General features: G+C 48.1%; 2 protein-coding genes across 2 annotated transcripts in view; one reads left to right on the top strand and one right to left on the bottom strand.

The window, feature by feature from the left end:
* Nucleotides 1-14,730, bottom strand: part of LOC140398454 (sterile alpha motif domain-containing protein 14-like) — a 495,360-nt gene that overhangs the window by 207,557 nt on the left and 273,073 nt on the right. The window lies entirely within an intron of this gene.
* LOC140398717 (sterile alpha motif domain-containing protein 14-like) overlaps nucleotides 1-14,730 on the top strand; it is a 141,993-nt gene that overhangs the window by 46,970 nt on the left and 80,293 nt on the right. The window contains exon 6 of the mRNA XM_072487733.1: nucleotides 9,663-9,740. Within this exon, the coding sequence (XP_072343834.1) occupies nucleotides 9,663-9,740 (78 nt within the window). The remainder of the gene's footprint in view (nucleotides 1-9,662; nucleotides 9,741-14,730) is intronic.

Here is a 14,730-nt window from a genome sequence, read left to right on the forward strand (position 1 = left end):
GCACGGGACCTCCCTCCGGGCCCTCGCCACGGCAGCACTCCCATCCCCACCCAAAAAACACTCCAGCAGCACGGTGGTGATAGCTACCCTCCAAACCTGGAACCAACTACGGCAGCAATTTGGCCTGACCTAAATGGCGGACAAACCTCCCATCTGCAACAACCATAGGTTCACACCAGCGCTGACTGACACCACCTTCAAAAGGTAGGGTCAGGACGGAGGGACACTGACAGTCAGGGACCTATACATGGACGGCAGGATCGCAACACTGAGCAAACTGACAGAGAAATTCCAGCTAGCCAGGGGGAACGGGCTAAGGTATCTACAGCTCAAAAACTTCCAACAAAAGGAGACAAGGACGTACCCACAACCGCCCCGACAGACACTACTGGAAGAACTACTGGACGCAAGCATACTAGATAAAGGAAACTGTAGTGACATGTATGACCGACTGAGAGAAAGGGCCGACACTGTACTGGATTCAACAAGAAAGAAATGGGAGGAGGACCTGGGGATTGAGATAGGGTGGGGACTCTGGAGCAAAGCACTGCATAGGGTCAACTCCACCTCCACGTGCGCAAGGCTCAGCCTGACGCAACTAAAAGTGGTACATAGAGCCCACTTAACAAGAACCCGTATGGGTAGGTTCTTCCCGGAGGTGGAGGATAGATGTGAACGGTGCCAAGGAGGCCCGGCCAACCACGCCCACATGTTCTGGTCTTGCCCCAGACTTGCAGGTGCTGGACAGCCTTCTTCGAGTCAATGTCCAAAGTGGTGGGGATGAGGGTGGAGCCATGCCTGAAAGTGGCAGTCTTCGGGGTTTCAGCCCAGCCAGATCTATTCCTGGGGAGGAGGGCCGACGCCTTTGCCTTTGCCTCCCTGATCGCCCGCCATAGAATCCTGTTCGGCTGGCGGTCAGCAGCACCACCCAAAGCTGCAGACTGGCTGTCCAACCTCTCGGAATCTCTCCAAATGGATAAATTCAAATTCGTCATCCGACGGGCAGACGACGGCTTCCACAGAACGTGGGAGCCATTCACCCAATTGTTCCGGGACCTGTTTGTGGCCAACGAACAAGCGGAAGAATAGCCAGGTAGCCAAGAACCAGGGGAAAGTCGCCAAAGCATGAGAGGGAGAGATAGACCGAGAGGGAGGGGGACAGCTAAACCTAAGAGGAAAGAAAGGTGAATCACAGGAGGGGGGGGGGGGGGGGGAGGCGGGGAGAGGGAAGAGACAGGGAACAAGAGAGGAGAACCAGGGAAGTGGGGGGGAGGCAGGGAAATGAGAGCCGGAAGGAAGGCACGGGATACAATAACGAACATGGCATCTCGAGGAGCAGGGAACGAGCAGAATAAAGACGAAAGACGGGAGGAACGGCAGAAGCGGAGGTGAGCGCGTGACGGCAGCGAGATCCGTCCAGGAGAAGCAAGCGACAACACCAAACCCATTCGAGTATTGCCCACTGTAATTGTTTCTCCGGCACCCAAATGTATATTTACCTCCCCGGTCTCCAGCCCCCCCGCCCTCCCCCCCACCAACAGTCGCCCACTTATGTGTTGTAAATAATTTTGCCAGGTGTACAGATTTGCTGCTGTTGAGCTGGTGCACAATACCCTACCAGTTCTATTTTATTTTTTATTGTATTTTTAAAAATTATTTACTATTTTCTTTTCTTTGGTATGTTTGGGTGCGCCCTTCACTTCTATACGTGTGTACATATATATATATATATATATGTCTCTTATCCTGTGTACATAACAATAAATATACTGGAAAAGTTTCTCCCAGAGCTGATGCAGATGAAAGGGCACAGCCGTGACATTCAGGAGGGGATGTCAGCTACATACCAGCGACTGCGTAGCCGCTTGGAGGAGTCCCAAAGGCTTCTTTCAGGGCAGATGTTGTCGACAATGCGTGGCACCAAGGCCAAGACTACTGGTGTGGTGACCGCAGTGGATATCCTGGAGCACGAGGTCAGCGTCTTGAGTGGTGGTGCCCAAGGCATGGCTCAGCCTGCGATTTAAAAAATAAATAAATTTAGAGCATCCAATTATTTTTTTTCCCAATTAAGGGGCTAAATTGCATGGCCAATCCACCTACCCTGCACATCTTTGGCTTGTGTGGGGTGAAACCCACACAGACACGGGGAAAATGTGCAAACTCCACAGGGACAGTAACCCAGGGCAGGGATTCGAACCCGGGTCCTCAGCGCTGTCGGCAGCAGTGCTAACCACTGTGCCGTGTGCCGCCTGGCTCAGCCTGTGATGATCATAGCTGAAGGCCTCGACATCATGCTCAGTCGCTGAAGAACGTGTCACAGGCGCAGGTGGATATTGTCGCGGTACTGCAGAGTGTGTTCCAATTGTTGAGGGATGTGTCCCAGATGCAGTTGGACATTACCGAGGCACTCCAGAGCATGGCCCAATCACTGAGGAGCATTGCTGAGGTGTCGACACCATGGTGCAGTTATTGGGGAGCCACCAGAACTGGCAGAGCCAGATGACTCAAAGGCCTCTGGAGCTCGCTCCAGCTTGCCCTCCATCCCATTGCAGCCTAGGGGCACCATCAGGGAGCAGGAAGCACTGGAGGCCTACTGGGGCCTTCCACCAAAGAGATGACGGCGGTTCTCCCGAATCACCCCATCCTGACAGCGCAACTCAAGGACAGTGGGCAAAGCAGGGTGACACGGCGATGTCTGTGGCACCGGCAAGTAGGACAGTGCCCTCCAGCTCCAGGCCCTCCAGTGAACGTCCGCCAAGGGCATCAAAGGCGCAGAAAGCAGCAGGCTGCCTCCAACTCTGATGTGCACCCTGGGGGCCCTAGACGTAGCAGTAGACCACGAACGATCAATAGGGTTGAGGATCACTGAGTGGACAATGGGGGGGAGGGTTAGCATAGCAGGCACAATCTGTAGCTGGGGGGAATGAAAATGTCAATTGGTCACTATTAAAACATATAATACCTGATACATGTGAAGCCTCTGACACATTAATCTTCATAGCGGGCCTGCCTGCAACCCCTGTTACCCTCTGCTCTCTTCATCCCGTCCCGGCCACAATGGGTCCAGGAACAAAAGCCCCCGATGCAGACCCCGTTCCACTGGCGGGTGAAACTATAACTAAGGGGGCATAGCCTCAAAATAAGGGGGTCCAGATTTAGGACTGAGTTGAAGAGGAACTTCTTCACCTAAGGGTTGTAAATCTGTGGAATTCCCTGCCCAGTGAAACAGTTGAGGCTACCTCATTGAATGTTTTCAAGGTAAAGATAAATAGATTTTTGAACAGTAAAGGAATTAAAGGTTATGGTGAGCGGGCGGCACTGTGAAGCCGAGTCCACAAAAACATCAGCCATGATTTTATTGAACGGCTGACCAGGCTCGAGGGGCCAGATGGCCTACTCCTGCTCCTAGTTCTTATGTTCAGAGGATGGGTGTGAGCATGCTGCCAGCAGAAAGACAGGACTTATGGATAAACTTAGGTGCACCAGAGCTTTCCTCATCGCGAATTATCATCACTCACCTTGTGGATTGACCCATTAACAGTGCCGGAACAAGCCCATCACCCTGGAGTGATGTTACATAGACCCTTGGAGGGTGGAACAGGATGGGCGTGGAGGAGGAAGCATGATGTTGGGGGGGGGGGGGGGCTTGGCAGGGAAGGAAGGAAATAGGGGGATTGGGGGAAGGACGTAAATGGGAAGGGGGTGGACTGAGGGGGGAGGAGTAAATGCGGGAGGGTTGGATTGGGTGAAAGGAGGGAAATGGGGGGAGGGGTTGAGCTGATGGACGTAGCCTCGTCCTATGTGAATCTGGTGAGGATGAGGGCCTCCCTGGTCCTCCAGGTGTGTCAGACCCTGGCCGCCACTGGCTCCAAATGTGGCTCTTCCGCAGGCTAGTCCTCCAGCCCCTCCTTGTCCGCCTCCTCCTCCTTCTCAGACGAGACTGCATGTCCCTCCTCCTCCTCCTCCTCTAGCATGCTGTCCCACTGCTGTGCCATGTTGTAGAGGGCACAGCAGACCACCAAAAGACCTTGGGGGGGGGGGGGGGGGGTTCTGCAGGGCACCATCAGTGCAGTCCAAGCATTGAGATTGCATTTTGAACAGTCCGATGAATCGCTCAATGACAGCTCGGGTGGCAACATGCGCCTCATTATATCGGGTCTCTGCCTCGGTCTCAGGCCTCACACCATCGTCATCTGGCAGGCCCTCTGCGAGTATCCCTTGTCCCCCAAGAGCGAACCCGTCATCCTGGGGTGGTCCTCAAAGACGCTAGGGATCTCCGAATGCCCCAGGGTGTAGCTGTCAAGCACGCTCCCTGGGTAGAGGATATACACGTGCATGATACGGAGGTGGTGGTCACACAGCACCTGAACATTCAGGGAGTGGAACCCTTCTTGTTAATAAATATAATATAAATTAATATAATACCCTGATACCCGGTGTACGTAAGGAGACATCTGTGGCATTCATTGCCCCCTGGACCTGGCGCAAATCGGCGATGGCAGAGAATACTGCAAGTCGGGCATCTTGGTGGGCTTGGTCCAGATTGATGGCGATGGACTGGATGCCCAGGTATACAGAGCATCCGTGACCTCCCGATTGCACCTGTGGGCTGTAGCTTGAGATGTGCCACACAGGTCCCCGCTTGAGCCCTGAAATGAGCCGGTTGCTTAAAGGTTCAGGACTGCAGTGACTTCCACAGCCACCGGGAGCAGGTGTCCTCTTCCTCCACGGGGTCCACAAAGACATGGCGCAGGTGCCGCACTGTCTCTTTGTTGAGGCGGAGTCTCTTGCGGCACATGGTTTCCGTCATCTCATCGAAAGACCAATGATGCCTGTACACCTTGGGCCACACTGCCCCCCCCCCCCCCCCCCTTCCCCCGGGTTCCTCCTCGGCATGATGGGCGGCTGGGTCTTCAGGGTGTTCGCCGTTCCCCTCCACATGGGGTGCCGCCTCCAGCCTACGTGATCACTGCTGTCACGTTCTCCGGCATCTGCCTGCATCAGCTGACACCAGCAATGTGAGGGGCAGCCTCTGCAGGATCCACACCAGCAAACATTTTGTAACATGGAAGGAATTGGAGTAGGAGTTGCTGGGTGTGAAGTGCTTTCACAACTAACAAGGCTAATTCGTCATTTGCAATAGTCTTCAGCTGTGAAGCTAGAGGCTGCTCACAGTCAAAGGGGGTGAAAGTGACATTCAGCATTGAAGGCACAGCAAAGCTCGGTTCTGGAAGTGTTTGGTGGGACACCCCGGCTGCACCTTACCGCTGTTGTGGGTCTCCACAATATTTAAAGATTGCTTGAAGGCCTCACAGATGCAAAGTTCCCACCTCTCCCAGCCCAGGGATGACCTCCAACCTGGAAAGGTTCAGCCCCCTGACCAAGATCAACACCCCTGAGGAGGACCCTCCCCCACCCTCCACCCCCTCCCGAGAACTGGGGCAGCAGCTCTGGTGCCCTTGAGCTGCATTCCAGAAAATGGAATTGGCTACTCAGCTCCTCACTTCCCCTCTGCGGCCATTGCGCCAGCTTCAGGTTTTTGAAAAGGAGTACTAGCAACGCCCGCGTGATATCTCGATGGCAAGTCGGGTAATTCACGGGAGACCGCTGCATTCGACTTCAATCCCGCTAATACAATTGAAATGACTGCAAATGAGGGTTAATGATATTCTTGCCAGCTTTGGGTGAGATCTGGAACTTGCCATCGGGAGTGGGTCGGGTGAAGTGCAAACTGGTTCGCGCCCAGCGCAAATCTCGATTTTGGCCTTTCCCGCTATTAACCCGGCAAGCCCTGATCCGCGACAGACACAACGCTGTGGTTGAATCGCACCTTACATTTCCTGAAGGGGCCAAAAGTAAACCCCAAATACGACTGACTTCCATAAATTGCTGCGACACCACTTTGATGTCAACATAAATCAATCTTTCTGATATTCATGGGACATTATTAAAGTTAACAGTAACATCTGACCCAAGCACTGATATTGGAAGCTCCTTTTATGTAGTATTGAGCCTATTATAGTTAACACGCACAAATGTAAACCTGAAGTTAATTTTGTTCAAAGCTAATGCAGTTTCTAAAATCAATAAAATCCAAGTAAACATTGCATGTACTGGGCAGTCAGCGAACGTGTCTAAAATTAATGCAGAGTATGCAGCCACAGATGAAGAGAAGTCTGAGCAAAAATCACTCATTAAATAGCAACTGAGAATTCTTTTCACGGTATTGCAGCAGGTGTTGTAGGGCAGAAACCTGGGCAAAATCTTGAAAACAGGAACAATGACTGGTTGCTAATGAGATGTGGAAGCTGAGATGGATGTGTGGAGTGAAATGAAAGGACAAAATCTGGAAGCAGGACAGGGGGGTCAGTGAAGATTGTGGGAGCATCGAAGAAAGTGGCTGAGAAGCGATTGAAATGGGGCTGGATTCCCCGGTTTCCCCGCCGCGTGTTTCATGGCGGTGCTTGTCAACGGGATTTCCCATTAAGCCAGCCACGCCGCCGGGAAACCCGCACTTCCAGCGGGAAAAGTGAATTGCAATGGGGAGAATTCCGGCCATGGTGTGGAATTCCAGACATTGCCGAGAGTGAGAGAGGGAAGTGAGTGACGGAGATGGGCCTGCCAGGAAGTTGGAGTAAAGGAAAGTCGAAAACTAGGTGCAAAGATGCAGGGATGAGAGACTTAGGCACAGCAGGATTGGGAGAGCAATGGGCGACTGACAGGAGATAGAGAAGGGTGATCAGTCAGCATTATGGTGAGCCCAAGTAAAACTAGAGAAGCTGAAAGACAAAGTATCAGCCTTTAGTCATTTGTTTACTTTGAAGAAATCTGAAACCATCACAGATCACTTCTAATTTTGCTTCAAAATAAGTTAAGGATTTTAAATTAAAATTCAAAAAAATTATATGATAGATCAAAATAGTTTGACCAGGCTTCCATATAGAAAATGCCACCCTAGCCAAAAATGAACAGGGGTACGTTTTGGGAATTAATTTCAGATGAAGTGAAAAATGCACTGCAGATTCAATTTTGTTTGCTTTAACTGTACCACCAAAGTGAATTTTACCCCTTACATCTTCATTCTTGAGCAGTAATGTTATGGAATGTCCCTAAGGATATCTATTATCTTGTGAGTAAACCGGTTAGCCATTTTCCATTTCAACGTCTTATTTGCATTGAAGCATCATGAAAATTTATACTGTTTAAGTGGCTCATTAGCTGCTTCAGGAGTGTTGAAGGATCATTACCGCAGCATTAAAAAAATGTTGTCGAACAAGAATTGTTTATTTAAACTTTCCCAAAATTTGAAAGTCAGTCACCAAAAACTCTTGACTTGTGACCAGGATTAATGAATGTTGAGGATAAATAAAGCATGTGGTGTCGATGAGTAAACAGGACAGGGAAAACGCTTTGACAATTAATGGCCAGATGTAAAGGACAGGAATACGTCATAGAGGGATTTAATTTTAATTTTAATATTCTTTATTGTCACAAGTAGGCTTACATTAACACTGCAATAACGTTACTGTGAAAAGCCTCTAGTCACCACATTCTGGCATTGCTCGGGTACATGGAGGGAGAATTCAGAATGTCCAATTCACCTCATAGAATCTCATAGAACTTACAATGCAGAAAGAGGCCACTCAACCCAATGAGCCTGCACCGACCCTTGGAAAGAGCACCCCACCCCATAACCCAGTAACCCACCCAACCTTTTGTTTGGTCACTAAGGGCAATTTATCATGGCCAATCCACCAAACCTGCACATCTTTGGACTGTGGGAGGAAACCGGAGCACCCGGAGGAAACCCACGCAGACACGGGGAGAACATACAGACTCCGCACAGACAGTGACCCGGGCCAGGAATCGAACCTGGGACCCTGGTGCTGTGAAGCAACAGTGCTAACCACTGTGCTACCATGCCGCGGAATTCCCAGCGGCATAGGGTGGCTTCAATGGGAATTCCCATTGGTAGAGATGGGACCAGAGAATCCCGCCGTCAATTCTAGTACTACAACATTTTTTTAAATGCTGCAGTAATGATCCTTCAACACTCCTAAAGCAGCTAATGAGCCACTTAACCAGAGAACACCACCACCAGCAAATGGCATGCCGCCTCCCGTCACCAATAAATACACAGCTGGGAGGCTGGAGAATCCCGCCCAGTGTAAGAAAAGGTCCCTGGCAGTGATTCTGGATATCTGAGGTTAGAATTCCCCCCAAAAACCACCAGATTTAGGTCAGAATAAATTGGTTTTATAGATTTCAACACAGACTTAAAAAGTTCCTCAGGAAATAGATATTGCAGATTGGGAAGGCGATGGAAATAGCATCTAAGATCTGTAGCGTCTAAGACAGGGGCTGGTTTAGCACAGTAAGCTAAATAGCTGGCTTGTAATGGAGAACAATGCCAGCAGCGCGGGTTCAATTCCCGTATCGGCCTCCCCAAACTGGTGCCGGAATGTGGCGACTAGGGGCTTTCACAGTAACTTCATTGAAGCCTACTTGTGACAATAAGTGATTATTATTATTAAGATCTTTGGCTTTATTAATAGAAGTTCAGTGTATAAGACTAAGGAAGCTATGCTAAATCTTTATTTCACATTGGTTGGGTCTCAGCTGGAATATTGTGTTCAATCCTGGGTACCAAGCTTTAAGAAGGATGTCAGGGCCTTAAAGGGAGTGGATAAGAGATTTACTGGAGTGGCACTTTTTATGTGGAGAGATTGGAGCCACAGCAAGTGTCCTCTTTAGAGGAGATATAGCAGTGATGTGTAATGGAGGCATTCAAAATCATGAACTAATTCAAAAGAGAAAATAGGGAAGAGCTTTTTTAAAAATCCTTTCATGTGATGTGGGCCTCACTGGCTGGGCCAACATTTATTATCCATCCCTAATTGCCTTTGACCTCAGTGCCTTGCTAGGCCATTTAGTGGGCAGCTAAGAGTCAACCACATTGCTGTGGGTCAAGAGTCACATGTAGGCCAGACCATGTAAGGATGGTAGATTTCCTTCCCTAAATGGCATTACTGAAGCAGATGGGTTTTTACAATATTCGATTTGTGGTCATCATTAGGCTTTTACTTCAAGATTTTAAATTGAATTCAAATTCTGACATCTGCCGTGGTGGGATTTGATCCCAGGTGCCCAGAGCATTACCCTGGACCTCTAAACTACGAGCCCAGTGACAGAAAAAGACTACACCACTGCCTTCCCAGTGCCAGAATGGTCAATAGCCGAAACATTTGAGATGATTTGGAAAAGAACCAGAGGTGATAATGAAGAAACCTTTTCTTAATGCAGTGAGTTGCTGCGATCTAGAATTCATAGTCTGAAAAGGTGGTGGAAGCAAATTCAAGAGGAACTTCCAAGAGAATAGTGTAAGTGGGTTGAGGGAAGAATTGTAGCGGGCTATGAGGAAAGAGCGGGAGAATGGTATTAATTGCACATCACTCTCCAAGAGCCAGCACGTGTGCAGTGAGTTTGAGTGACCTCGCTCTGTGCCTGTGTCAGTCAATGCTTCTTCTGATTCCAGAATTTGGGAGAAACAAACTTTATTAGATGGAAGTGATATATTTCTTTCGGTTTGTAGAAATATCACATATAGACCTTGAGGAATTCAAATGCTTTGGTCTCATAATGAATGCCTGCACCATTTACAGGGTACAGTTACGAAGATCTTCCTCCACGAAAGGAAGAAAAGCAGAGAAGACAGCTAACAGACTGTCTACCGGTAGCAGGTAAAATCAAACTGTTATTCGTGAACTGTGATATCTTCTGACGCAGCTGAAGGAGCATTGAGCTCACAGATCTTTGCATTAGGGTTGCCAACTCGGTTCCAGGAAGTCTCACCACCTGGGCGTTCCACCTCCAGCTGTAGCTGCCCCTCACTCCCACTTGTTGGTCAATTCCATGTCAATTCTTGGGAAAACAAACACTGGGGAATTGGATGATTCCTGATCAGGCTGTCTTTCTCTCCAACTGCCAAAAAAAAAACCCCCACCACTCTGATGATATGGGGCGGCACGGTAGTACAGTGATTAGCACAGTTGCTTCACAGTTCCAGGGTCTCAGGTTCGATTCCCGGCTTGGGTCACTGTCTGTGCGGCGTCTGCAAATTCTCCCCGTGTCTGCGTGGGTTTCCTCCGGGTGCTCCGGTTTCCTCCCACCGTCCAAAGATGTGCAGGTTCGGTGGATTGGTCATGATAAATTGCCCTTAGTGTCCAAAAAGGTTCGGTGGGGTTCCTGGGTTACGGGGATAGGGTGGAGGCGTGGTCTTAAGTAGGGTGCTCTTTCCAAGGGCTGGTGCAGACCCGATGGGCCGAATGGCCTCCTTCTGCACTGTAAATTCTCTGATTCTATGATATTTCCTCTGGGTTGCTCACAGAATTAGCGTGGAGATTAATCTTCAGTTCAATTAGACTTTAGGACAATCTTATGGGATGGGCAATCTTATCCATGTTACCAGGGAGGGAAGGGTGGAATCGAGAGGCCTCATTCTTGTGTTCTTTTTTCTTACCTGCACTCCCTGCATATGTGGGAGTCAGCAGGTTAATCTCAACTGCACAAAAAATATTCAGCCCTTCTGGATTTCCTTTTGTTGCACATTGCTGGTAAATCGAGTATATTTTTAAGTGGGGTGAGCAATCTTGCTTGTGATATTGTGAATGAACAACAATAATGTTGGAACTACAATGCAGCTCTTTAACAGGATCTGGAAAGAGAAAACTTCAGGCAGTTATGTTTTGGATGGAACTCCTTCAGCGGAATATTTCTGACAAAATGTCTGGGGATTTTCTGCTTCTGCACTTAGCAGCCCTAAAGGAAGTGGAGATCGAGACCCATTGCATTAACTTTGTGCCTCAAATATGTGTCCCAAATCTTCTTAAGTTACCCAAACATCACATAACTGGGCCTGTGTCTGGGTTAAGCTTATAATGCCTCCCACTTCACATTCCTCTTCATCTGTGTAAGGCCCCCAACAAGGAGGCGCCAAAGGTAACGTAGTGCCCTGACTCCTGCCAGGGGACCCTGCAGTGTAAATTCAGCTGGCCGGCAATAGCCGTAAGGCCCCATTACCACCCTGTCAGGCCTATAGCTACATTTTTGTTTCTTTCTCTGAATCTAGCTCAAGACATGACCTTGCCAGGGGTGGGTCTGCTCTGGGAGTATCCAAAGCCATACAAGTGGCCAAGACCATGAAAATTGCAGACGTTTTTCCCCTCAGCAAGCCAGGGACCCGAGAGAAAAATCACAAATCAAATTCTCTCAGATAGGGGATTAGAAACACGCATAATTAGGATTGAGGAGAAATCCCGTTTAAATGATACATATTTTCACCAAATGGGCATTCACCTTTTGCAATTTTTCTGACGCCACACTGAATTCAGTTGGATATGTTTTCTACTCAAAGTTGTTGCAGACAAGGTTTTCTCCTGTGCTTGTCCCATTTCTCATCCGAAAAACAGATGTCGGCAGCTGAAGGTTGGAAACTGCCTCAGCCACTGGTGCCCAAAGTCTGCACTCGGAGACATCTTAAATATGCAAATGAGTGTCCTTCACTGGTTGTAGTGCTCTCGATGCAAATTTCAGGTACAAATGAACCAATGTGTGCCCGGCATGCTCCACCCTGGTGTACAAATCAATGAGTACCCACACAATAGGGCAGCATGGTAGCATTGTGGATAGCGCAATTGCTTCACAGCTCCAGGGTCCTAGGTTCGATTCCAGCTTGGGTCACTGTCTGTGCGGAGTCTGCACATCCTCCCCATGTGTGTGCGTGGGTTTCCTCCGGGTGCTCCGGTTTCCTCCCATAGTCCAAAGATGTGCAGGTTAGGTGGATTGGCCATGATAAATTGCCCTTAGTGTCCAAAATTGCCCTTAGTGTTAGGTGCGGTTACTGGGTTGTGGAGATAGGGTGGAGGTGTTGACCTTGGGTAGGGTGCTCTTTCCAAGAGCCGGTGCAGACTCGATGGGCCGAATGGCCTTCTTCTGCACTGTAAATTCTATGAATTCTATGAATGTCCTAGAATAGGCAGCTGAAAGCTGGCCAGAACAAGGAACAAAGACAATTGCAATCTCATTTTTGTGAGAACAGTACCTCCTTGGACATTGTCTGTCGTTTCAGGACTCTCACCCCCATCCCACCAACAACAACCAACATGTCGGATCGTTGCTTCCTCTTTTTCCCAACATCCTTGGTGGAAAGGTTCCATGAACCAGAGGGGAGTGTTTATTAATGGTAATGGGAATTACCTTTGTTATTCTCCTGTATCACAACCATCATTCTGGCAGAAGTCTAGTGCAAATCACATCCACGGGTATAGTTGAAGTTTGTGCCAAAGTTACGGCGATGTTGGGGTCGTGCAGTGGTTAACACTGCTGCCTCACGGTGCCGAGAACCCTGGTTCGATCCTGGTCCCGGGTCACTTTCCGCATGGAGTTTGCACATTCTCCCCATGTCTGCGTTGTCTCACCCTCACAACCCAAAGATGTGCAGGGTAGTAAGAATCTTTATTAGTATCACAAGTAGGCTTACAGTAACACTGCAATGAAGTTACTGTGAAAATTCCCTAGTCGCCTCAGTCCGGTGCCTGTTCAGGAGAGGGAGAATTCAGAATGTCGAATTCACCTAACAAGCACGTCTTTCACGACTTGTGGGAGGAAACCGAAGCACCCAGAGAAAACCCGCACAGATATGGGGAGAATGTGCAGACTCTGCACAGATAGTGACCCAAGCCGAGAATCGAACCTGGGTCCCTGGCGCTATGAAGCAACAATGCAAACCACTGTGCTACCGTGCTGCCTATTGGCCATGCTTAAATGCGCCTTAAAAATAAAAAAAATGTTAATTTTTTAAAAAGTTACACCGGTAGATTGGGAGAGACCACAAAAAGAATTCCTGGCAACTGTGATCGACAATCGGCAGTGTCTGACTGTATTATAATTTCAAGCATCAATTCTTGAGCATTATTAAAGTCAACAGCTCAATGGCCAGAGTAAATGACACCTTTAAACTTGCTGCTTCCTTGTGTAAAATACCTCATTCATGAAGTTAAAATTCTTTTCTTCCCCCATTGTACAGTGTGGCAAAAAAAATGTGGAAGTCTGTTGCTGTAAAGATCAACGATGTACAGCATGAAGCCTCATTTTGGCAGCCAATTAATATTAAATTGAATTAACATAATGTCTAATTCTTCAAAGAAAAATGTTCATCTGAAGAATTAAGGATTCTATTGGGGTAGAAAATACACTGAAAATATTTTTGACAAAATACTGGAATATTATCAGATACTTTGGTGTTTCTTTCCCCACATCTAGTGCTGGAAGGCAGAATTCCATCTGTTCCCATAGCGAACTTTTTCCCTGGAATAGGTCACTAGTTTTTTTGCCAGAGGCTTATAGCTTGAGGAGTGCCCCATCACATCAAGCAATGCTGGCCAGAGGTCTCTCCCATTCTAACCGCCAGCCATTGGAGTTCTTTGGAAGGATTTTGCAGACTGATATTCAACCTGTCGGTCGCGTTCTGAACGCACCTTCCTTCGCCATCAAATCCTGCGGTGGGACTCAAACTCAGAGCTTCTGACTCCGAGGTAGGAACGCAATCCACTGCGATACAACACCCCCATATAAACAAATATACACCAACGGGCAACTTAAACTGTAACTTGTCAGTCATTCATCAAAAGTAATCAGTTTTTTTCACTTTGTGATTTGAGTTTGTTAATAAATCAAATCAGTGAGTATGATGTTCAATGTTAATTGGATTGGTTATGTTATGGGTCAACACCTCCATTAAAGGAGCAGGTAGAAGAATGTGAAACCTATTAAGCGTTAGTTATCTCCAGCAGTCATTTCGAGTCCTGTGGTTCAAAGCATTGAAAACAGAAAATTGTTTCAAATACACAGCAGATTAATCAATATCGAAAGAGATTGCAAAGGATAATTTTTAAATAGGTGCCTTTACTGGAACTCAGCTCAAAGGTTTTGTTTTGACTCACTCTTCCAACTTGTTAATAATAGTATCTGATGGTTTAAAACTGTTAAATTGGCCTCCTGCCTACCTCTGAATTGTCAGGGGTTTCCAGCACAGAGATAGATGTGATAATGAGTCAGTTCTGCCCTGTGAATGCTGAATGCATGGTCTGCAGAGAATATTGCAGATGCATTCCAAAAGGTTTAGTTTGAAAACTAACGTAATGTAGCTGGGATAGTATCCCCAATGAAAGATATTGGACTTTAAAGTTGCACTGAAGTTCCAACAACTCCTTTCATCTTTAAAGTATTTGTAAACTTTCTAGAATAAAGTACTTTTGAAATCTTATGATCTCAGCATCAGACCCACCTCAGTAAATTCACTGATGCACTCAACTATTTTCATGTAGTATTTCTTCTCTTGCAATAACGCAACGGGCACGATTCAACTACACGGGAGCAAACTCCCATAGCGAGCTTGTTTAGCTGCATTTTTCCCGGCGCTCGTAGCGCTGAGAAGCCACTTGCGTCAAATGAGGGGCCTAAGTGGGGACGCATGGCCAAGGCTGCTAACAGCCCCATTTTCTACACCAAGATGCTCCGCTCGCTGGAACTCTTCAGTGTAGAGAGAGATCGGGATACCATTTTTAATTGGCATCCCCATTTCTGAGGCCCCCGACCTCCCCCAAGCCCCAGCACACGAGGGTCCCCCTCCCCTCCCACACCCCTTCAACATCCACGCAGGATACCTCCGGC

Source organism: Scyliorhinus torazame, chromosome 21 (assembly GCF_047496885.1).
Source record: "Scyliorhinus torazame isolate Kashiwa2021f chromosome 21, sScyTor2.1, whole genome shotgun sequence".
Classification (NCBI taxonomy): Eukaryota; Metazoa; Chordata; class Chondrichthyes; order Carcharhiniformes; family Scyliorhinidae; genus Scyliorhinus; species Scyliorhinus torazame.